Source organism: Bombus terrestris, chromosome 14 (assembly GCF_910591885.1).
Source record: "Bombus terrestris chromosome 14, iyBomTerr1.2, whole genome shotgun sequence".
NCBI lineage: Eukaryota > Metazoa > Arthropoda > Insecta > Hymenoptera > Apidae > Bombus > Bombus terrestris.
In genome coordinates this window covers 5,068,569-5,092,500 of record NC_063282.1, presented here as the reverse complement: position 1 = coordinate 5,092,500, position 23,932 = coordinate 5,068,569, and the positions used below count along the sequence as shown (strand labels likewise).

General features: G+C 39.8%; 1 protein-coding gene and 1 long non-coding RNA gene across 11 annotated transcripts in view; both read left to right on the top strand.

Moving 5' to 3' along the window:
- Positions 1-23,932, top strand: part of LOC125386272 — a 336,686-nt gene that overhangs the window by 99,558 nt on the left and 213,196 nt on the right. The gene's annotated exons all lie outside the window — the stretch shown is intronic.
- LOC100643908 (protein lozenge) overlaps positions 1-23,932 on the top strand; it is a 44,446-nt gene that overhangs the window by 5,886 nt on the left and 14,628 nt on the right. The window contains exons 2-5 of one of the 10 annotated variants that reach the window (XM_048411785.1): positions 3,608-3,685; positions 14,042-14,962; positions 15,936-16,166; positions 22,857-22,982. In XM_048411785.1, the coding sequence (XP_048267742.1) occupies positions 14,659-14,962; positions 15,936-16,166; positions 22,857-22,982 (661 nt within the window). In that variant the 5' untranslated portion in view covers positions 3,608-3,685; positions 14,042-14,658. Of the gene's footprint in view, positions 1-3,607; positions 3,686-5,020; positions 5,456-10,157; positions 11,490-14,041; positions 14,963-15,935; positions 16,167-22,856; positions 22,983-23,932 lie in introns of those variants that run through there. The other 9 variants (XM_048411788.1, XM_048411784.1, XM_048411783.1 and 6 more) reach the window with 9 other exon arrangements.

Below are 23,932 nucleotides of genomic sequence, written 5' to 3'. Positions count from 1 at the left end.
TAAAAGTATACGTTTGCTTCAGCTATTGTAAAATGTCCAGTGATGTAGTTTTCTGTGTTTCCCTCTGTAATTTCGTATTTTTACCATTGAACATTTTGGATGCGCACGTTCATATATATCGTACAACCAAAAACATATCGTATTGTAGTTGATTGCGGGTTTGCAGTTCGATTAGGTTCATGTAAATTCACGAGCCACTTGCTATTGCTAGTTACTATTTGCTATACAACTTTGCGTAGCAGAGACTGGATCACATCGAATATTTCATTTTGTAATGACAAACCTGATAGTCGTCTGAAAATGTTTTCTACCCTTGTTTTATAATTAAAATGGAAACAAGAATACAATTGTATGATATACTTACAGTGGCTACAGTGGTTGGCAACAATTGAATTTACATACTAATTAAATCTAAGTACGTTAAATTTCGTTTCACTTAGTAGTACTTTAAAACGAATACAAAAATTTGATACAATAAAAATGAGACGTAGAACTTGATAAATGAAAAACGCTTCGTCAATACTCTTTCTAACCATTGCAGTTATCTTAACGTAGAAATTAGTAAATGTGAAACATTTGCATTTTTCAGAATTGACACAACCGCCGATAGTTAAATTATTTCGTTATTGACGGACTAACGTTTAACAACGAATCTGGTCACAATTCCATAACGGAACTTCTTCGCAGAATCAATTTTTCATGGTCGATAATTCGTCAAAGGGCGATCTCTTTACGCGATGTAAAAACACAGCCAGACGTTTTTAACGATTCGAGTTTTCTTTGAAGCAACCGCCATTCTCGGTGCCTGCGTACGACCATCTCGCGTCTACTTTTAGTCGTTCAGGGAAGATCCGTGTCCCTTTCGTTTTCTCTTTCTGGAACACGACTATGGTTCGTTTTCGTCGCACCCTCACAGTCTGGAGGCAACCTCCGCCCACCAAAACCGCAGCTCCCGCTCGGCCTGTACACCCTCACCCGCCACGTTGCTACTAACCGTTCAGGAAATGTTTATTCTGCCCTTTTACCGGTAGTTCCAAAGGATTTTTGGATTTCGTTGCCAGCCGCAATTTGGAAGTCAACGACCATCCCTTACGCTACCCTCTTTCGAAACTTTCTTCGATGTTGAGGGTTCTGTTGCGCGCCATTCATTTTTGGTCGATTGACTTAGGTAGAGGATTGGATTAGGGAGGATCAGAGAGAGGAAGAACTAGGGTTTTTGGAAATTCATTTTAATTGTCGAATGTTGCTTGGATAGAACAGCGAAACTAGATCTTAGAATTTTCAATTATCTAAAATAGGGTTTTAATATTTGGAGTCCGAACGATTATTTAATTAAATATTTAGTTATCCGAGTTTGTTTCTTCTTTTAAGCAGATCGTAGAAAATAATTGGAAGTTTTGGAAAATTTTTTGAAATTGAAGAATTAACACGATTTTAGAGAAAATTAGATTGCAGATTTTTAATTATTTGGGTTTAACTGAAAATCAACTTGCATCTCGATTGATTCTCCTAAATGTATTGAAAGAAATAATCAAATATTTTGAAATCTATTCGAGAATTGAAATTTTCTTTCAAATAAATTGGACGTTTTATAAATTTATTGAAATATTGAAGATTTCATTCGATAATAGAAATATTAGTGGTTGCAGGTTTTTAACTATATAAATGTAATGTTTTATTTGATTAAATTCTATTAAGTGAATCGGAGAAAATAATCAGGTGTGTTGAAAACTCACATAAAAATTAATAACGAGCTGTTTCAAGAAACAAAGAGGACAAAATTATGGACCAAGTATTTGAATTTAATATTTCAACATTTTTTTTCCATAAGAAGACTGAATTTAATTTCCGTGGATAGAACATGATTTAATTAATTCCAGAATAGTAGTGGCTGTGCCTGTGAAAGTTTGCTTAGCTGGCTGATTCTCGTTCCAAAGGCTTCTTCGTTAATTTATTCATTCCTCTCGGTACGTCGATGTGAATTTTCCATTTCCAGGAATTACGGAGAGGGAAAAAATTAGTAACGGCGGGAAAAATACGGGTTCATGTTTTCGCAAACGTTGGTTCTTGGCAGATCTTAGGTTGGAATCGGAGTGAGAAGAACGAGGATGCGCCGGTGGGCTGGCCAGGCCACAGCGCCGCCCCTCGACTCTCGACTTACTTTTGCCATCTTGCCTCCGATTCTGCGGTTAGCCCCACTTCGACCAGAAACCAGGCAAGCCGCTTGTACTCTTCGCTCGCAAACTGGCCCCGTGAATCGACCATCCACGATCGCGTGTCCCGAAAAGACCATTTTTTCCATCTCCAATCAAATTGTCGCTATAAACTCAAAAAATTTGTCTTCCTCGCTGTGAATGTTTCTCTTTGCTGAAACTTTGGCGACCCTTCTCCACGTTTGCGCTTGACGCCTTTAATTCTTCACCAATACGTTTCGATACTTTTCAATAAAATACTCATCATATTATGCGGTGGCTATTAGTGTATTTAAGTAAATCATGAAGTCGTGGATCTCATGACAAATGTTTTTCTTGTCGAGTCAGTTAGTTGTCACTCGACGATAAAACGAGCCTTCTCTATGTTTATCCTTCTTCAGAAATTGTTCAAATTCGAAAAAATTCTCCGAAGACTTGTATTTTTGACCAATACGTTTTCGGTCAATGAGTTTTATTATCGTCGTATTATACAATTGTAGAGTTTGCAGCGGCAAGGAAGCAGCTTTAACACTTTTTGGAAAAGAGAGAGGGGGACAGATTTTGTATTTAAAAAATGCAAAATTTTATTACTAGAAATGTACTCCACTGACTATTAATTTATTAACAGATTTGTGAAAAAGTGATTTGATTGTGATTGATTTTAAGTTGGTTTTTCTTTACTCAAAGTACTAGGAAGTACAGCCACCTTCTAACATATCTGCACTTGTATCGTACAAGAACTGTATTTAATTAAGTCATAAAGTCCTAAAGTCGTGAAAAGCAACTATTTAATTTTCATTCGACAGCATTTCACGGTATAGATCGTTTCTTGTAAATGAAAGTTGGCTTTCGCTACTGGGATATGTCTGAGAAATTGATGAGTGCAACGATAAAAATTGGCGAGAGCATGTTGAGTAACAGATCTCGGTTTTCGAATGGCAACGATTATTCGGTTCACGCGTTATTTATTTCTCTGGTATGGAATATAATCCGGATAATGGGTTGGCTGATGAGCTGCTGAAGCAGACAAACGCCAGCCGCATCGAGCTACTGGCACGGAACGGTATTCTGGTATTTTTTCTTTCATTGAATGCGCAGGAATTAACGCGGTTTCCCCCTTCTCCCTCTTTCTGTTTCTGTGTCTCCATGGAACGCGGTATTCGCCAAACGAATCACAGATCCACGTTGATTGCCTTTAGTGTCACTTTCGAAATACATTGTTTCCATCAGTATTTCCTTTTTTGCATGAGAAATAAAAATCGATCAATATTCAGTTTTACCGTGTGACAAACACATTTTCTAAATCTCTTCAAAAATCCATCCTCTCATGCGAATCTTCGGTTCTACGCGCTAAGAACATCTTCAAATTTCAAACAGAGATTCAAATTTCATTCTTCATTATTCGTGATTTTCAGACAACGATATACTGTTGCAAGATACTGACTCTGGTTTGACGCGAAATGCATCGAGTAAAGAGAAGGATATGGTAATTGGTAAGTAGAAAGAGTTCATCGTTTTTCAATAAGGAAAGAAGAATTTGTATATCGATAAAGGTTATATAAAAAATGTGTTGAATATTCATCCAGAATTTACTGATCTTAATAGAACTCTTTTTTCATGATAGAAGATAAAATCGTATAGCATCATGTGACGGTGAGTAAGCAAGTTAAAATACTTCTCTTACCGTTGTGCTGTTTGAAATGTTATTTTCTAAACAACGAACAAGCACATCATCCTTCTTTTTTAAAATCTCCACCTCATCATTCTTAAAAATATCTCCTGTTTCAAGTATGAAATTATTCATGTTTCAAAACCGTAAAGACGGTTTCACTTACATGATTTTTTTTTCAAAATCTCCATGTGTAAACACTAAAAATATATCCTGCTTCATCTTTTCCTAAAATCATTCATGTTTCATGATCAAAAAAGTTCTAATTACGCCGTACATCTTATTTGAAACTTCGCTAAACTTTCCCCAAAATCATTCACAAGATCATTTGTCAAGATCGAAAAGATTACACTACACTTTTCTCAAAATCTCCACCTCTAAAAATATATCTCGTTCAAAACCTCAGTCATTTCTAATATTATTCGCACCCTGAAGACCGAAAAAATGATTTCGATTGCATCATTCTCTAAAATTATTCATATTCTGAAAACCGAAGAAAACCACACCACCTACGCTATTTTCTTCTTAAAATCTTCGACTTCCAAAACAATAACAATTCAAACAATCCAAACTACTCTACTAGCCTCTTCTCAAAATCTCCAATTTTCAAAATTCCTCATAATCAAAATCTTATGTATCCTTTTCTAAATCAAATAAACAATCGAATCTGTGCCGCTCTTCGTCCAAAAACTACTATCTACTCCCTCCCCCAAACCATACCTAAACAAAAACCATTAACAACTGGCAAAATGGAAAAAACGTTTGCAGCTCATTCGGCCTGACATTGAACCCATTAGCGTGAAAGTATCCGAGGTCAGCTCGTCGGTGCGTCTACCCCCGCGTCGGTAAAGGAAACAACAAAATTTGGCGAGCGCGGGGGTGTATAGGGTTGGTTTGCATGCGCGGCCGCGCGCTCACGGCCATAATAATAATTTTTACAAGCCCGCGTGTAATCAAGGCTGCGTGTTACACATGTTCCGTCGGTGGCTGCCCCTACTCGCACCGCGTACGTCCCCCGTCTTTGTCGTTGTAGGGGTGGTCGTGGCACGTGGTAGGGGCGGTTGATCGCGGGAAGGGGGCGCGCACGGTCGACGGAGGGGAGAGAGTTCCAGTTCCAGTGGGGCGGTCGTGCTCGTTAGAGCGAAACTACCCTCTACGGGATAGAGACGAGGCGGCTAACCCCTCTTTGGGGGCGAGAGAGGCGACGAACGAGGGAGGGGGCGGCGTAGTATTCACGCGGCACGGTTGCTGTTGGTGCTGTGCTGTTGTTGCTCCTTCTGCTCGTGCCCCGGTACCGTTCTTCGTGTATTGTTGTCCAATCGAGCGTACCGACGAACCGGTTTCGAAGCACGCGCGCCGCTTTCCACGCATGGTACGCCGTAACTTTTTCCTTTTTCCGATCGTGCTACGCACTACGCCGCCTCGTGACACGTGCCGTTGTTGTTGTTGTTGTTCGACCGATGTGCGTATTTCGACTACGGCCGGCTTGGTGAGAAGGTAGAAGAAGATGTAGATTATGGTGGATGTGATTTAAGGAACCAGTGTCTTCTGATCGCTATAGGATTCTGTAGGTTGAATTTGTTGGTTGAATGGGGTGAGTCGTGTATTAGGATGTTGGTACATGTATGTCAATTTTAGCGAAACGTGCATTGCTATTGGGATTTTTAATTGTTATGCAGAAACACTCTGTTTAATAAGTGGAAGAATTATTAATAATTAATTAATTAAGTGTTGCTACCATTAGGTTCCTTCTAACGCAATGATCTTAAGAATGCTTGGCTTCTGAACAGTAGTATTATAGGTAGAATGTGCTGTTGTTACGATGAATATTAAGTTTTGCGAGATATTTTTCAAAGACACTCTTTGGAAATTGTCTTGGGGAGGGGATGTCGTATTCAAAATTTCTTTATAAGAAATTTCTTTCCTGTCGATTCATTGATTTAAGGAACGAGCGTCTTCTGATCACTATAGGATTGTAGATAGGATTCTTTGTTATGGGATGGACCACGTAATACGACGTAAATAAATTTTAATTTTTATAAAAGGTAGCTCGTGATTCGAATTTTGAATTGCTACATAGAAACACTGTTCAGTAGCCACCGTGGAAGAATTACATTATCTTAAGGATTTCTTTGAGTGAATGTTACGAATGATTTTTCATCGAACTAGTGATTCATAGAACGAGTGTCTTTTAGATACTGTAGGAATTTGTAGTGGTCCAGAAATCAAATACAATTGATAGAGTAAAAATAGGACGTTGGTATGCTTTAATTTTAATGAAAAGTCTCTTACTATTTACTTGAACTTTGATTTTTACAAAGATATTTATCACATTTATAAATCACATTAAAAATGTTCTTAAATATATAATTTTTTAAGATAGAATAATAAGTAAATTAATAGAAATATGTAAGAATTTGCGGTAGGAAAAATGGGAAAGTTACCGCGTGTAGAATCTTGACTGCAAGGGGAATAGGGCGTCGGTGGTTGGACGCGGCGATCACGCGAATGGGCTCGATCTTTTTGTCGCGTTTCACCCGCTCGTTTTCCATGTGTCGTTCGACCGTGTGCTCGTTTTACGAGCATCGATTTCCGCGTAACACGGTTTTTCGATGAATCCCGCCGCGTTGCGTGATCACGTTCGCTTCCTTTAACGACACGTGCTCCGGATTGCGTTTCCATTAGTCTCGTTATCATACTCTCGATTCCTACCGTTCTGTCTCAATATTTCCAACTATCCATACACTGTAAAACTATCTTTCTTTTTGACGAAACAGTAACTTCCACGTAACGATCGATCAAAGTTAACGTTCGAGATCGAAATAGTTTCAAAATATTTTTTCTAATGTAAATTTCTGGATATTACTTGTAAAAGGAAGCCGCCTTTCGGATATTGCTACTTTTGAGATTTGAAGTATATGTAGCTCGTTAATAGCACACGGAGCACGTGCTTCATTCGAACCCTAGAAACTATCATTAATCGATAATGGAGCTATTAATTATTGTCATTATTGTCACATGGTCTGCTGCGCTAATCTAGCGATCTGAATTGACTGACAGATCTCTACATTTGTCTCGAAAGCTATAGCAGACGTCTAAAACTCTTTCTAACATTCTTTTTTCCGCGTATTATTATACATTGTAGAATTTCATGGAAATCCTTCAATTACTTTAATTATTGTTAGATTATACACGACTGACGCTTTTGGAGTTCGTGTGTTTTGATAAAAAGATATAGGAAAAGAAACAAAACATTTAGTATGACAAACAGACACTATTAATTAAAAGAAAAATATCATCAACATTATCTAAAAGAAAAAAAAAGAGAGGAAAATGAAGTAGCCATATTTCAGTAACTTGAATACTGAACTACTATATCACAATACTTAATCATTGTAACATGTGACAAAATATTAGTCAGATGGCATCTAAACTCTCCAGAAATTTTAATTCTTCTAAAATAAGTCACCTCTTTAACATCTTGCAAATATATAATAGTTACTTGACATCCAAATTAAGAAAAAATTTCAGTTCTCCCAAACTTTAATAAACTTCTAACACATCAGTGTACTAACAATACGATATTCTCCTCTCATATCTTCCAACCATCAAATTACACATATACATTATTGAAAATTGAACACCATACGAAAATTATTGTATTTAAAATAAACGAACGAAAGAAACAAGATCCATAAGAACGCCGACAAGAGTAAAAACAGTAGACAGATCTTGATGTTACTTTCACCGTGAATGAATTTCAATTTTCCTAAAATAAAATAGCAAACGTTCCTTGCTGCTTCGACACGCTAACAATTCGATATTCTTCTTTGGTATCTTTCACCGTTCGTTCTACATTATACACCACTGGAATTAATGCCATAGACAAATTGTTTTGTTCAAAATAATCGAATCACGATCCGTGAAAACAGTAACGAGGGGAAAATCGACGATGGTAAAAAGAAGTCGAGCAGGAATATTCCGTGGTTGGCCGGTCGCGCGCTGATCGAAGCGTGACGAGCGGTAATTGAATGTAGGTATGGCATTTGCATTGACAAGCTCCAACAGAGATAATTCGAATCTCGTCGAACGCAACGGTCCACACGGGCGTTAGGTCGTTTGTCAATACGACGACGGCCGTCCGGTTTCCACGTTTCCACCGTATCGCTGTTTGTCACCGTCTCGTCGACGATCGTTCGCCGCTGAATACCGCTACTTCTCTGCCAGTTCGCGCGATTCATTCCGCGAATCTCGTTGCTGTTATTCAAATAAGCGACAGACTGTTGGGCTACCATGGCGCCAGGCTGCAACGTTCCGTCGTTTTCGCTCTGATTCCGTCAGCCTAATGCGCTTCGATGCTCCACGGTGGTTATATTCGTTCTCCTCCCATTTCACGGTTTCAGATCAATGATATTATATTTCGATACGTTGATATTCTACACCTCACTATAGAAATTCAGAGATATAAAAATTCGGAATGTAAGAAAGTTCGTTCTGTGTTTTTAAGGGTATAATTTTTATTATAGTAGACATTCTGAGAAATAAAATGTTTTAATTTAGAAATATTGAATACTGGGATTTGAAAAACAGAAGATATAGATAGTTAGCTTACCTTATAGCAAGGTTCTATAATTGCCTAATTATTAATTACTCATCCAACAGCTTCGGTTCTTCGGGCAAGTAGGGTTCTGCTTGATTTCCGAATTTGGAAAATAAAAATTTTAGTACAAAAGCTCTTCTAAAGAGTATGAACTTGCAGAGGAAGAAAATTTTTAATTTAAAAAATGCGAGAATTGAAGTTGGATACTGAGATTTGAGGAGCAAAGGCTCTAAGATATTTGAACGATATTTGAAAGATATTTGAAAGACGCTCTAGATCTTAACGTTCAGTGAGATTTCATGAGCAAACGTGTAATTCCAAATATTTTCTTATTCTTCACAAAATGTAGAATATCTGTTTATTTTCGAAGAGATAGACGATTGTTCGAGCAAATGAGAAAGATTGATGGGTAGTGGGGGATCGATTGATACGATGTGGGGGAAGAAGCATTGAAGATCGAGGAGGGAAGTATCGATCTTTCGAGCGGAGATCCGCGCGCGTCAATCGTACGTGTTTGCCTGGCGGCAAGTCCGCGACCGGCTGGCTATCGTCAGGATATATTCGCACAGGAAATGGGTAGTTCCATTGTTTGCACGTTCGTACAAACAGTGCAGCTGCGAGGATGCGCCGACCCAGCGGTTCTCTCTGTTTGATTTTCGAAAGTGAAGCTTCATTGTAGCGTATGTCGGTGCAGTGTATACCGTCGTGTCTGCTGTTTTCGATCGACCAAGCTAAAGAATCGAGAGAACACTTCCAAGGAAACGTCTGTGACGTGTCAATATTTCGATGACGTGCCGATTTTCCACGAAGCTTCTGATAATAACGAGCCAAAACCGAACCTATCATCTGTGACTTTGCGAGAAATTCTAAATAAAAAATTTTCAGATATCGTGTGTTCTATATTCTTGAAATACTCGTCATCCAACGTTCGTTAATTTTTATAATTAAAAATTTCAAAATACAATTTATTATACAGTGGCTACAAAAAGTATTTGCAGGTTATCAAGTTTTATATTTCATCTTCACAGTATTGAATTTTTATAGTCCTATACTACTAAATGACACATAATATAATTTACTTGGACTCAGTTAATCTACTACTGTATAATTTTCGATTAGGTACTGAAACTACTCAATTCTATATTTATATCTTCTGTTTTTCAAGTCTCGACATCTATACCATATTTTTCACTTGCCAAATGGGACTTTCTTACGTTGTAAATTCTTATTCTCCCGAGTTTCCATAGTGAAACTTTTATTTTCTAAATTAGTGGATCAAGGAGAATCTTTTATTCGCATCGATGCTGCATATTCACGGTTTATCGCGGTAGTCGTTATGATTATTATACAGTAAGGAATACAGTAAGGATTTCAACCCTCAATTTCGTATTTTATAAAAATTGTTAGATCGCTTTCCTCTTTGCGGTTGATTATTGGATTTTATCCTACGGTTAGTTACCACCAAAAGTACGTATATTCGGTTCCATGTAATTTACGAAAAGCGTCAGAAAATTTTATTTACTTTTCGACTTTTTAACTAACTGTTTAATTCATCTTACTACCGATAAACAGTAATTTTTACGTTTTACGAATAGCGATAGAAAATTTCAAGCGTTTGTTTCTCTGCTTTGCGATTGACGATTTAACTCGTCATCCTACTATCCACATACGATATCTATTTTTCTAGTAAAACAATCCTGGACACCTCCTAACGTCTGAAATGCAGAGCGATCAGAGCGCGAGTGCATCGAACGTCAGAAATTCGAGTTAGCAGCGTCGAAAACCGCGAAACCGGGAAACCACTGGGCTTTGGGTTTCGAGTTGCCGTTGAAAAACACCAACGATCCCGCTAATCCGGCTGGAGAGTCCAGTTACGCGGGTGTTCTCGATATTAAATCGCGGGGCCCTCAACCTCATATCGGCGGGTAAACGAGAGACGAGGGAGAAACAACGGCGGGGAGGGAGAGGGTGGAAACTCTCTGGCAAACACCCGAGAACAATGATGATGACGCTCGGTCCGTCTCCTCATTAACTTTCGACTAATTAAACGCAACGACGCTCGTTACGAGGCGAGACGACGGTCGGCGCGAATTTTGGCGCACGCCACGACGCGAAAGAAAAAAGTCGCCGACCGATTCACCCGGTGAATCGATCGATCGATCGAAGTCGTCCCCGCTTCGGTTTCGCTCCGCTCCGCCCCGCGAGCCGTCGGTCCGTCGGTCCGTCAGACGCACGCGAGCCACACCGCAAAAGGGTCGAAACGAAAGGGGTGGGAAAGAGAGGGTCGTGAGTATGAGAAAGAGAAGGATAGAGGTTAGAGAGAGGGTTAGGGGTCCGGTGGGAGATAAAGCGATAAAGAGCAACGGAGGAGAAAGAGAAAGAGGGCCAAGCCAGCCAGAGAATGTGAGACGAAAAGAGCCAGTGAAAGAGAAAGAGAGGATACGCTTGTGCGACGAACGGAGACGAACGCTCGCGGAAGGAGTGGGGTTGCTCACGGGGTGTGAGAGGAACCAGGAAAGGGGAAAGGGATGCTGCGTGTGTTGGCATGGACCAGTGCGTCAACGGCTGTTGCCTCACACGAACCGCCGAAATTATAGTTAGTGGCCCCGACGGGTATTTTCAGAGACGACTGTGACTACCAAAACACGCCAGCCTTCTCGGATTCTCCGCCAGCTACCTCGCAATCCCTCGTGTTACTGGAACATTCCAAGATATTCTTCGAACATTCGGAAACTTTACGGATTTTCACACGCTCTGAAGATGAAAATTGTTTAGAGTTGAAGTGTGCTGAATTATATCGGTTTCTTTGGTGGGATTTTGGTGTACATTGTTTGGTGGATAGAGAGATTGCAGGTTGACAACAACACGTCGTGAACTTGTATCTCGTTTATGCTGGACCGATGACAGTAGAGAAGATTGTGGTGGATGGAAGCTTTGCTGTGGAAATCGAAGGTTCCATGAGAGTGAGGTTTTGTTGCGGTGAAGATTGTGATAGTCCGTCGGTTGCTGCGGTGAACACGGCCAGACAGTGAGTGCGATTCTTTCAATGGAACTTGTATTACTTGGTGATTAGGTCCATGAATATGCTCAAGAATTTAATCAAGAATTTCTTCTCGCTTTTTCGAAGCATCTTTCGAATTCTCCACGAAGGAAGATTCTTCTTCTTCGATGCTCGGATGTGTCATGGATTTAAGAAGAAACGTCAAAAATCGTTTTAGTAATATAACAAGCTTTGCAATTAGTGCGAATGATATTACCGTGATACTTTCAAGAGTCGATGGAAATATTTTCGCCGGAAGTGGAAACACGAGAGTAGCCCAGCAAGAGATTTGAATGCGAAGTTAAGCGAGAATCTTATCCGTCGCCGTGTTGTTCTTTCAGGAGGGTCGTAAGATTCTTCTCCCCTCTATCTCCATTAGCATCGTGCTTTCATAATCTCTAATCGTCATCTTTGAGTCAAAGGACTCTTTGACGAAGTTTCCGAAGAAGTACAAACGTTTCTTTCAAAGATCTACATCAGCAAAGTACATTGGTTTGATTATCTACACACGGAATTCCTCAGCCTTCAAACTCTTATCAAACAATTGCATACCTCTAATCTAATTGCCATCTTATCAAACATTGGGAATCTTCGGCAACAGTTCCCCTCAAAAATCTACTTTGACAATTATTCTAATCTACATCCGTAGACTCCTGAAAACAGAAGACTCCGTCTCAAACTTTCGTCAAACAGCTCCACACTTTATTGATCTAATCACCACTTTCTCAAACACCGAGAATCTTCGACGAAGGTCTCTCTCGAGAATTCACATTAACAACTCTAACCGATTGCTTCAATTATCCGTAGACTGGATCTGAAGACTTTTGTCTCAAACATCTGTCAAACAATTTCGTATCTCTAGTCAGACCGAAAGATTTTGCATACGAGTTTCTCTAAAAAATCCGCATTAATAAAGCGAATTAAGCTAATTACTTAGGATGTACGAAGCGAAGACGCGTTGCCTTCGTGTGTTCAGCTAAGGAGTGGAAATCCGCGAATAATCAGGCGCCGATCGCTCGTTATCATGCCCGATGGCCTGGTGATCCGCGACACGTTCCGATGACAAGTGGCTGATTAGGAGCGGCGCCGGAGTGTCTGAACGATTACCGAATCCTGCTCGGTATCTGACGGCGCTATCCTGGCCTGCCACTGGCAGAACAACGTGGTAACGTGCCACGTGCACTTTGACACGCGGTTGTTACGTGCGTAGGGGTTGGATATCCATGTGGCGTGTGGGGGTTGCCTACCGGCGGGCGTTCTTTTTCCCCTATTTTTTCCGTCCCCACCACTAGCCCGCTCCAACCCCTCCTGGAACCACCTGGATCCGGTGTGTCAGCCCCGGTGACGTGCGCAAAAATTACTGAATGAACGGTGACGTCACCGGCCGACCCGCGTGAAAAGTGTGCGAGTCGTTCCTGTCCGTGTCAACCACTCGTTTCGTCTCTTTTTCTCGTACGTGGCACGCTCGCCACCCTCTCTTCCTTCTCTTCCCTCTCTTCGTTCGCCGTCTGTTATTCACCATTTTTCCGTACCAGCTTCTCGTTTCGCGTTTTATCAGCGGCGACGCGATCGGTTCAGGGTGTATCGCGTCGGTTCGAAGCTCGATCGAGCCGATTGAAGGGCTCCAGGCGAGATAAAGGCCCTTGCTAGCCGTCGTTAAATGGATTAGAAGCGGAAGGGTTGGTCGCACCGGCGACGGCACTCCACCCTCTGCCTCGAGACTCTCCTGGGACCAACCCTTTCTCCCACAGTTTTTGATCACGCTAACTGGTCCCGATCTTGCCCTTTTCGAAGCGATGCTATTTTCCGAGTCTCTGCTATTTGACTTTGATCATGGTAAAATATTGTGCGAATTTTGGTTTGAATGTTGGCGGCTGCAGATAAAATTTTAATCTTGAACGGTGTAAAGATAAAGACTTGAACGAGTTGCCAAGTATAGTATTATAAGTTTCATATCTTAAATATAATACTATAACCGAACTCAAATGTTATCACACGTAACGCAATTTTTAATACAGTAGAATGTCGTTTATATAAACTCTATTTATCTATATCAAATTTTAGAGCTACTTAATTACAATCATAGGTATCGGGGAGAACTTCACTAAAGTATAAGAAGTTGAAAATATGGGTCTTCCGTGTTTGGTATTAGAAATGCAGGAAATCTGGAGGATAAAGAGATAATTATTTTCTAAGCAGCTTCTTTTCTGTATTTTTCATTACATTTCTAAATCGTTTTGAATTCAGTTTATTACATGGACCAACGCTAAGGATTTTTTCTAACATCTTCTCTATATATCCTAGTCTAGAATTTTATGGAAATCCTCTTTGATCTTTGAGCAGTATATCGCGGTGTAAAAGTATTAGTTAGTTGGTATTTAAATTAATTAATGTCCCTTCAATATTCTTTTCACCTTATTCTTCGTAGAGATTATTAAAATATGTATGTGAGTCCGTAAATATAGTAACTACGGGACAATTGTCTTTCTTCCCTAAGAATCTCCATTATCTACCTTTGACCTGAATTTTCTTGGTTATAGGTGAAACCAGGAGATTGAAATCTTTCTTAGATACTTCTGGTGCTTGCATTAATCAACGTGTGAGTCTTCGTTACCGGAAGATAGAATTTCCTGTAAATAGTGTTTCTTGAAGAGTGGGCCGCTGGAAACAAAACTTAACAAGCTCCAAAGATCCAACAAATCAAGGAATCTCAAGATCGCATCCAAAGAAATCAACTTGGAAGATCCTCGACTCACACCATTAAAAATTCATTTAAAAGCTTTCATCCGCAAGGATCATCGAACTTTCTAAAAACTACCAAAATCTCCAAAATCTTCCACAAACTCTTCAACGTCATTATCGAAGCAAAATTTCCGAAAGAAGAAGTACTCGAAGAAAGAATAACACGAGTACATATACAAAGAATTCTTCAAGATTGCCAAATGCTATTCTGAGCTCACCGTTAAAGTAAAATCTTCGAAAGAAAAGAGTGTATCAAAGTAATCGGAGAAAGAATCGTCGAGCGTCGGGCAGCGCCATGTCAGGTCGCGAACCCTGACCCAGGAAGAGGTGCACCGGGTGAGGATCCTCGTAAGAGCCGAGAAGTTCCAGCAGTGAACCGAATGGAAGGATGTATCATCCGGCGTTCTGACTGCCTATGGATATATTCGGCCGTTGCAACGGCGGCGGTGGCGGAAGCACGGTATCCGGAAGCGGCGCTGGCTCGGTGAGGGGGTCCAGCAACGAGTCCAGCTGTGGAACAGCGAGTGCTCCCAGTGAGAGCGGCGGAACCAGCGACAGGATGCAGTTGACAGGAGCCTCGGCTCCTGGCGCTGCCGCCTCGCCGGAGTCGGGTGTTTCTCCTTTGACCGATGCTTACACCAAGATGACCAGCGACATCCTGGCCGAGAGAACCCTCGGTGACTTCGTCAGCGAGCACCCTGGAGAACTCGTTCGGACAGGTATACGCGAGAAACGATCGGTATACTGTGGATTTTTACGCGTTTATGGGAATCTTTACCACACATCGTATCTTCATTTACGTGCATTTTTAACGAACTTAATTTTTTCTGTACAAGAATCTTTTACTATATGTCAAACGCGTTCAATGATTTTGTTTTGGAAAGTGAAACCTACATAGTATCTTATTTTGTTTATTCTAGTTTTAGTATATAAAACAGACTCTCTTTTGTATGAAAATTGAGTTTAGTAGAAATGTAGGTGCATAGGGAGACAAGTTATCGACTAGGAAAACGTGTAAATATAGGTGGAGTCTACATACTGAGCCGAAATTATAGTTGGTGTCTAATGTCGATCGGACGAATCTACTTACAATTAGTTGGACGTGTAAAGTTTCATGTGAACGAAAAATTATAGCTATGGAGTTTTCTGTTATATGATCGACTTGTCTATGATTCGGATCGTTAATGTTCTGTCGCGCAGATAATAGGACCTAAGTAGGTTCTACATCTTCAAATTTCCCATAAATGCATAAACATCCGCTGTATTTTGTTAGAATTCGCCCGTATCTGTGCTCTTAACAACAAATTGTAACATGTAAAATGTTTGATGCTTAACGATTCATATCGCTTAATTCTAAATTATACAAAATACACGTTTACGTAAATGTTAGAAAGATTCAAATTATGTGTGAAAGACAGAGTTTCAAGCTTTCAAAGAAAAAGAGACAGAAAGGCAAGATTCAAAGAGTTAAAAAATTGTATATATCATAGTCTGCATGTATAACTACATATAAAGTTAGTTGTCAAGTAGGCAGATAATAGAGAAACTTTTCAATCGAAAAATATCTTCGTGCATGTCGTTTAATCATAGTCAGAAAATTAATTAATATTGATATACGGGAGGCGATAGATGTCTGAAAATGTTATGTTCCTGGTTTAATTGTGAGGTTAAGTATATTTAATTCCATTACAGGGTCCCCTCACTTGGTCTGCAGCGTATTGCCAGCTCACTGGAGGTCCAACAAGACCCTTCCGGTAGCCTTCAAGGTGGTGGCTCTAGGCGAGGTCGGCGATGGCACTTTAGTCACTGTTCGTGCTGGTAACGACGAGAACTGCTGTGCTGAGCTGAGAAACTCGACCGCTCTGATGAAGAACCAGGTGGCCAAGTTCAATGATCTTAGGTTCGTCGGGAGAAGCGGCAGAGGTGAGTCTTTTATCCAACTAATTTTTAAAACTCTGTCCCCGTAACAAAGCGTCAAATGCAAACGACCTTTTTCCTTCTCATAAAATTTGGATATAGGAGATATTTTCACAAATTTACCTACAAAAAGGTCATACATCAAGCGATCAAAAAAACAATCTTTTCAAGCGATAGTCTCGTTGAAAAAAAAGTACCAAGCTACAAGTCACACTATCTTCCTTTTCCAAAATATATTTCCATAGTTGTTAATGGTAACGCTATGCAATAGCCAAAGCATTCTCAAAAAAAAGAAAAAAAAGCAGCAAAAGCAATCGATAAATATGAACAGTCTTTGCAAAAAGAAACATCAAGAACTATAAGTCCTGACAATTGTCCGCGGAAAATTTGGATCCAGATATTTCTACGAATTCATCCACGAGAACTTGATGCACCAATCAAACAGCATCTTTGAGAAAAAGGTATAAAATACTCTTGCAAACACTATATAGTCTCCCTCTAAAATTCAAATTCAAAGTATACTTCCCTTCTCGCGAGAATATTCTGCAACAGTCAAACAGACTTCGCAAGAAGAACCACGTAACTCGTGAAATTAGTTCGCAATGAATCCGCCCCTTTCTTCTTCATTCACTAAACTACGGAGTTGTTGATCTTCGCGTTGACACGCTGCGTTACGGGAAGAAAACTGTGGAGGAGGGAGGTTTGGTGGGAAGGAAGCTCAAAGAATTCGGCCGCGTAGTAAGGGTAGGTCGCGGACGCCTTCGCGACGACCCTCGTTTTTCCTCGAGGAAAAGAGTCCTCTCGTAAGCGGCCGCGACGACCTCGAAAATTGGACGTTTCGCAGGGGTTGCCGAGTCGTTGATTGGTGTGCCAACCGAACTCGAGGAGACGACGACGTCGTCTTGGGGTGGGTAATGGGTTTTATTTGTCCGCACCACCGCCGAGCAACCTCCTCTTTACTTTCCTTCGTCGAAGTCTCGCCCCCTGAGAACAGGCTCGTTTCGCGCGGAAACGACGAGAAGGGGCTTGAAAAGAGCCGACGCCCCTGGAAACAGGGACGGCCGATATTAATTGAGGTTTCACTTGGATTTTAATTAACGTTATTAGGGTTGTTTCGTGCCTGCCGATTAGGTAACTCCTTTGACCTACTTCGAACATCTCTGTGAAAATCTTTCGTGTTTTGCTTTTTGGTTGTGCGCTATATTGGATGTTGAGACAGATTCTTTCTATCGAATGATTTTATTCTTTTCAATTAGCACACGTGTTACGCGGATTACATGGAAGATTGAGGTTGCAAAATATTCCTTTTATTATATATATTTTATATATTGGCAATGTTTATAAATATCAAGCTAAGATTATATTCCGAGCTATGTTCTTTCATAGAAAAAAGGGGTGCGTCATGAAAAATTTTGCTATTGTATGGATGGCTGCAAAGTATTTTCTGAGGAGTCACTGCGGTTACATTAAGATATATTGAAATAATTGAATATTAAGTTATAATTATATTCTGACATATTTTTAACGTGTCTTCTTTACTTTATTAAAAGCGTTCCCTTCATATAAATGATGAGAGTCACAGGTTGTTTGATTATTATACAACTCACATGCAGACATTTTTCTCACGGATGAATGATAGAGTTAACTGCTATGATTCTTTTCCAATATCTCAACTGTCAATGACTAATATATTCTTATTGTCAGTCACAGTTAGGATAGTTTATTTTGTATTGAAATCGCAAGACGAATGGTAGAATAGATTTAAGGGCTGAATTAGGGTTGAAAATAGGGGGAGGGAGGACGTTCGAAACCATGAAATACCCGAATTTTCTATCCGACAACGAGGGGGTTGAATCCACCCTCGAGCTCACAGAAGCGCGCCAGTCATTTGTCTGGGATTAGCTCTCAATTGTTTTCGTCGAGCGCGGAATTAACATAAGCTAGGATGAAGAATGTAAGAGAAGTGTCTCTCGTCAGGATTCCTGCGACTCCCTGGCTCCTTGAATATTCCCTGGGAGAACCGATGCGCGCCAAACTCTCCAGCGAATCCCTAATGATCCTACCGTTTGTCGAACTCGAAAACATTCCTCTGTATGCATGTGACGGAAAGGTTAGCTTTCATTCTGTTTCCGGAAGGTTCGAAAACTATTTTGCAATGGAAACGTCAACAGAATTCTTTCCTCTAACAATCATGAATATTCCTTTGTATGCCTGTGTGATAGAAATTTTAGGTTTCGTTCTCTTTCTAGAAGAATTGGAAATTATTATGGAGTGGAAACGCCGAAGATAAATTCCTTGGAAAAAATCGTCCAAAAAATTACGACCCGTATCCTATGGTGTTTAAAATTAAGTAAATTTGTACAAGATCTGACGAGACTCCATCGCTAGATACATAGATTTATTCGCGAGTGGAAAGTTGAAGGGTATCCGTCTGCTCGTAGGGCTGAAACTATAAGCGCCCAAATGATCTATCTCGTTACAGAGCTTAGGGTTGAAGGGGGTGGAAACGATCCAGACCTTGCCGCGATAGAGCTGGCATTGCAGACGAACGTGCGGGAACAGGGCTATAGCTTATCATCGATATTACAAGATTCTGGGGCGACGTGTTCTGGTTTCTTCGAATCTAGACTATTTTAAGAAAATGGAAAATTTGGAAGAGGATAGTAGAACTGTCATCTGTAATATTTACGTATAAAATTTAGCTCGTATTACAAACAGTTTCATTAACGTAACTTTTTGCTACGCTTTTAATCATTATCTTATACGAATAGAGAATTCTGATTGCTAATAATTTTCTTAGTAATCAGCATTAATTATTCCATTTACGTGAGACTGTCAGATATTCTAGTACGTATGAATCATTACGTATAACGAACGCATGATACTCAATAAACATCGCTGTTAGTGCTCGCTCACGTGTCTCAGTTTCACTAAAAGAATAGCATCTGTTAAAAGATTTAAATGATACAATTCCAATAATTATATGCAATTACATAATATTCCGCAAAAGTTTGCACGCAATGTTCGCATATTTATATATTTCGTAATTTCGTCGTATTTGAGGCAAAACGATGATTTTAAAGGAAAGGTGGACCGGTTTTCGCTGACGGCAGTTCATCCTGACCATAATCAATTCGTTATCAGCGTACAATAGCACATTTGCGATTCGTTTGGGAAAATTGAAATTAATTAGTTAGCTCGACAACGGCCCCGCAACAATCTACACCGTTCTGCTAGCCGTGTACACGTACGGTTCACATTTTCCCTGAGAATCGTATGTTAACGAGCATTATCAGGAAATCGATCTCTACGCATTTCTGCCTATCCTCCCCCCTTTTTTTTACTTATATTCATCCACACTCGGCAACTGTTCAGTTTAACTCTTTATTGTTTATCACATTCAATTCTTTACTTGTTTAGAGCAGTTTCTTCCATTCCATCGCACTAGCAATTGATACGTAAATTTCAGAAAAATTCCAATTTCTATATATAATTTGAGCATACAGTAGAAGGTAGAATTATTTGAGTGATCGAAATTTCAATATTTAAAACTTCAATCTTGAAGCTTGCACAGAATGATTAAAATTGTTGTATATTATGAGACACCGTTAGCTTCTGATATAACAACGAGAGATTAGGAAAATATCGTATACTTTAAGTCCAGCAAGAGAATTCGTTTAAATTGAATCTGTTAACTTAATTTCTCTATTGCAGTTAGCCAAATTCCTAGAAACCAGCATCTATCAATAAGTATAGTAGCGAATAAAAGAAAGTTCAAAATTGATACTGTTTAGGAATCGCGAAGAAACCGCGAACACTGTTGCGATTTGATTTCTGATAAGGACAACGCTTTTCGGCCAACGATTGACATAACGGACTTGGTGGAGATTAGAATCGTTTGCGCTCTCGAAGGGATCGGTCGAGAAATTGTTTGAAAGGACGATCGTCTCGTTTGTAAAGTCCAGTCACTACATTTATCCTTTAATTACTGCCTCTGCCCGCCAGTGAGGTTTCATTGGCTAACCTAGACAGGTGTTACCTTACAGGTGTCATCACGTTTAATGGAATTACAGAACAATTAAGTAAAATGTTCAACATATTAGTGATTAAATGTCATGTATACCTCATCCCTTTCTCTACAGATACATTACAAATTTAATAATAATAATATTTGTATTAAATATTTTTTATCGTACCACAAACTTCTATCATACATTACAATCATCTATCCTGAAGTATATATTATATTTTCTCGTTGCGCTTATTAAATATAAATTCATTTTGTAGAACCACAAAAACGTCTTTCTATTCTTCTTATTTTATAAATTCTCTTTCACCCATCTCTGTGTGTCAGATCATTAATTAGATTATACATTACCGAAACCAAAGACGAAGTCTCCGGAAAATTAGAATTTCTTTTACAATGTAGAGGTTGAGCTCGAAAGCGATATTCGTTGATTGAACATGAGATCGCAAATGACAGGGGATATCTTTGGAATCAGGCAAGGGATGTTTCGATAAAACGCTCGTTAAAGAGGGGACAATGTTGCGTTAAAAAAAAGTGGTGCCACGCAGAACACGGTGGTTGCACACGCAGAGGTTCACCGCAATTCCACGTGCACCCTCTTTCACTCTTTCTCTCGCCCTCATCGTTTCTCACCCCGAGTGGATCGCTGATCGCGTGGCTTTTTCTATCCCACCCTTCCTGACGCTTCTACACGATTCTAAAAGTGAATCACTGTTATCTGCCATACGAGTTCACACAACTCCTATCACGCTATCGCATCTAATTCCTTTATAAATGGCAAACATTCTTCCAAAGGGAAGTGGGAGACGACAAAGAAATAGAGAAGAATTATTGTTCGAATTACATTCAATGTCTTATCGTGATTATTTCATACTTATCGTTAGTAAGTTACGTTCAAAGGATATCCATAATTTAGTCATATTATTGTAAATTTTTCTAATCAATAATGTGATTATCTCCTTGTTACATGTATTTCTATTAAATTAAATTTTGATCCGAAATAATTCGATTTTATATTATTCTGCAATTGCTTCGCTATTGTTTCATAAAACTGCGGTTTTAGGCAAGATTGCAAAAGATTCACAGCGAAGTTAGGATGATGTCTTAAGTTTTCAATAAAACAGTTGCAATAAGAAACTTATGTACAGTGTCTGTCTGGAAAAATGGTGGAGTTTCTATGAATGGATTTTACAATAGTCACCAATGATTTCATTGATTATTAACAATGTTATCGAATTTTGGCAAGTTACAAATTGGAGATTTGATTAGAGATTAGAAATTACATAGTTCTTTCCTACGAATTTACGATTTTACGACAGACTGGACAATCACCTGATTCGAAACTCGTAGAATTAAACCAGAAAAGAATAAAACTGTACAAATTCGGACTCGTAACTTATGAAGACAGATTCCTGACTTGTAAAATTTCGCCGATAATATTGATTCGTAGTCATAACTACAAAATGGCAGTAACAACTAAATAGAATAGATACGGTAGATAGAACTCGCGTAACAACTTACAAAGATATAGACTTATTATTTTTCAAACAGACTACTACGTACTCTGTCATAAAATTTTCGATCTGCCAATTCGAGGAAATGCTTTGCAACTAGTTGAAACTTCTTTCTTTAGACGACTGTAAGATTATTACCGCTGGTGAAAGGAGGAAAGAAAGGGAGAAAGTATCGGGGGAATAATGGCGAGTGTCGAGCGTGGCCACACGGTGGTTCACCACGCGAGCTTCTCGTTTTCGAGCGGGGAATCCCGTCAGTTTGTTGCAAGTCACGGCATCCTCCATGGCCGAGCCCTGGCAAACCTTTTCACCCAACTGAAGTTAGTGGTTCCACGGGCAACCGTGCACACGTAGGTATCACCCTTGGTGCCAGTCGCCGTGGAACCATTAAAGGTCACCCCCAATAACTTGGCCCCTTCTTTCTTTCCACGTCCTACGATTCTCGATGAGCAATTCCCCGTCACCCAAGTTCGATTTTCAAACCGGTTCATTTACCATTCTCTCGTTGTAATTTAGAGAACAAGTTATTTGGAACAGGAATAAACTATTATGCTTCTGTTTAGAAATTAGGAAACAACTCTGTATACTACTTGTTGTTTTTCTTTTTTTTTAGTAATATACTAGTGTATATATACTATTTTAGTATATATAACAATATCGAATTGTTTGGAAAGTTCGTACCTTTTTGAGAATTATGTTGTGGTAAAATATGAGAGATTCGGAAGAGATTAGATTATTATAAATGTTATTATGAATTTTAAATAACATTACTTTGTAAAATACGACAAAATAACTGACAATAATGATGTCTTGAATCAAAGAGAAAGTGAAAGAGGAACAGAGTAAAAATTCATCAGCTGCCCTTAAACTTTCACGAGTTATACGAAGTAAAGGGGGTTGTTTTTCGTCGTTAGGTCCCTAATAGGCTTTTTAACATAACTGGACTCAACCACCCCCATAGGACGATCGTGTTGACTGGTCACCATCACCGTCGACGACGCCCTCGATACATTACCGACGGTTAATTTGGTTACTACCAGAGTTTCGGTCGGCCAGCCACGTTTGCGAACTTCTGTTTCAATCTATAATGATAAAAAAAAAGACGACGAAATATGATGCGACGAAAACTAATATTTTTGTATCTCGTGGTTTCAGGGAAGAGCTTCACGTTGACCATCACCGTGTCCACGACGCCACCGCAAGTTGCCACGTACACGAAGGCCATTAAAGTAACTGTGGATGGGCCGCGAGAACCGCGATCCAAGACCAGTGAGTATCACTGTAAGCATTGCTGTTCTTATTTATTATTTAAATTACACTCCACTAGTGCTAACATCGGGCATTGAGCTGTTCTATCGATTTTTTAACGAGAAATAGTTGTATCGGTTTATTGGAAATTATTTCTTGATACTTCGAGCTATCCGCGATCCTTAAAATAATTTTTAATTCAAAAGCAAATCGTACTTTTCGCTACTTGCAAGTTATTCAGCCATTTTCAGACCTATCAGTCAACGATTTAATAACCTCTTCACCTGATTCTTCAAAGTTTAACCATTTACGGGCGTCAGTTTTATTAACATCTAAATTATTCTTAATTTCAGTGTTAACGTTTATGTGTTACGATTGATTCACGATTTAAGAGAAGGTTTAGGCTTCTGAAAATCGTGCAGACCTCAAAATCCACTGTCTCGTGCAAATCTAAATTTCTCCTGATCTCGTAAACTTTCAACCTATTATCACCAGCTATCTCGAAACTTTGCACAATTTTTTCAACTCTTCGCAATGTTGCGACACGCCATTCCCATAGCTCGTGAAAAAAAATTTGAGACTTGGTGCAGGTCGCGTAACTCGCTCCGACGGGAGGCGTCGAAAGCCGCAAGTTGGAAATGGCCCGGAGGCGGCGGTGCGGTTCGCTCGTCGGGCTAAGTTTCGCGCAATTGCCATTATTTATAACCGCGGCCGGCCGCCATAACATTGATAAAGGGCTGCGGCGTTTAGCCGCGGAGATATTGTGCGTCGCCTGCGAAGTTTGCCGTCTCGTTGAAAGAGGAACTGCCGACCAGCCGCCTCCTCCTTCGAATGCAACGCGCTCGCTGCCTTCCAGACGCACAATTACCACCCCTAGCCGTCGGTTATTTCGTGGCGACGTGTGTCAGCTTCCCCGTTCCTTCGGAACGTTTGCCCAACCTTACACGCTGAATGGAACCGGTATTATGTCAGAGAATCGAAAT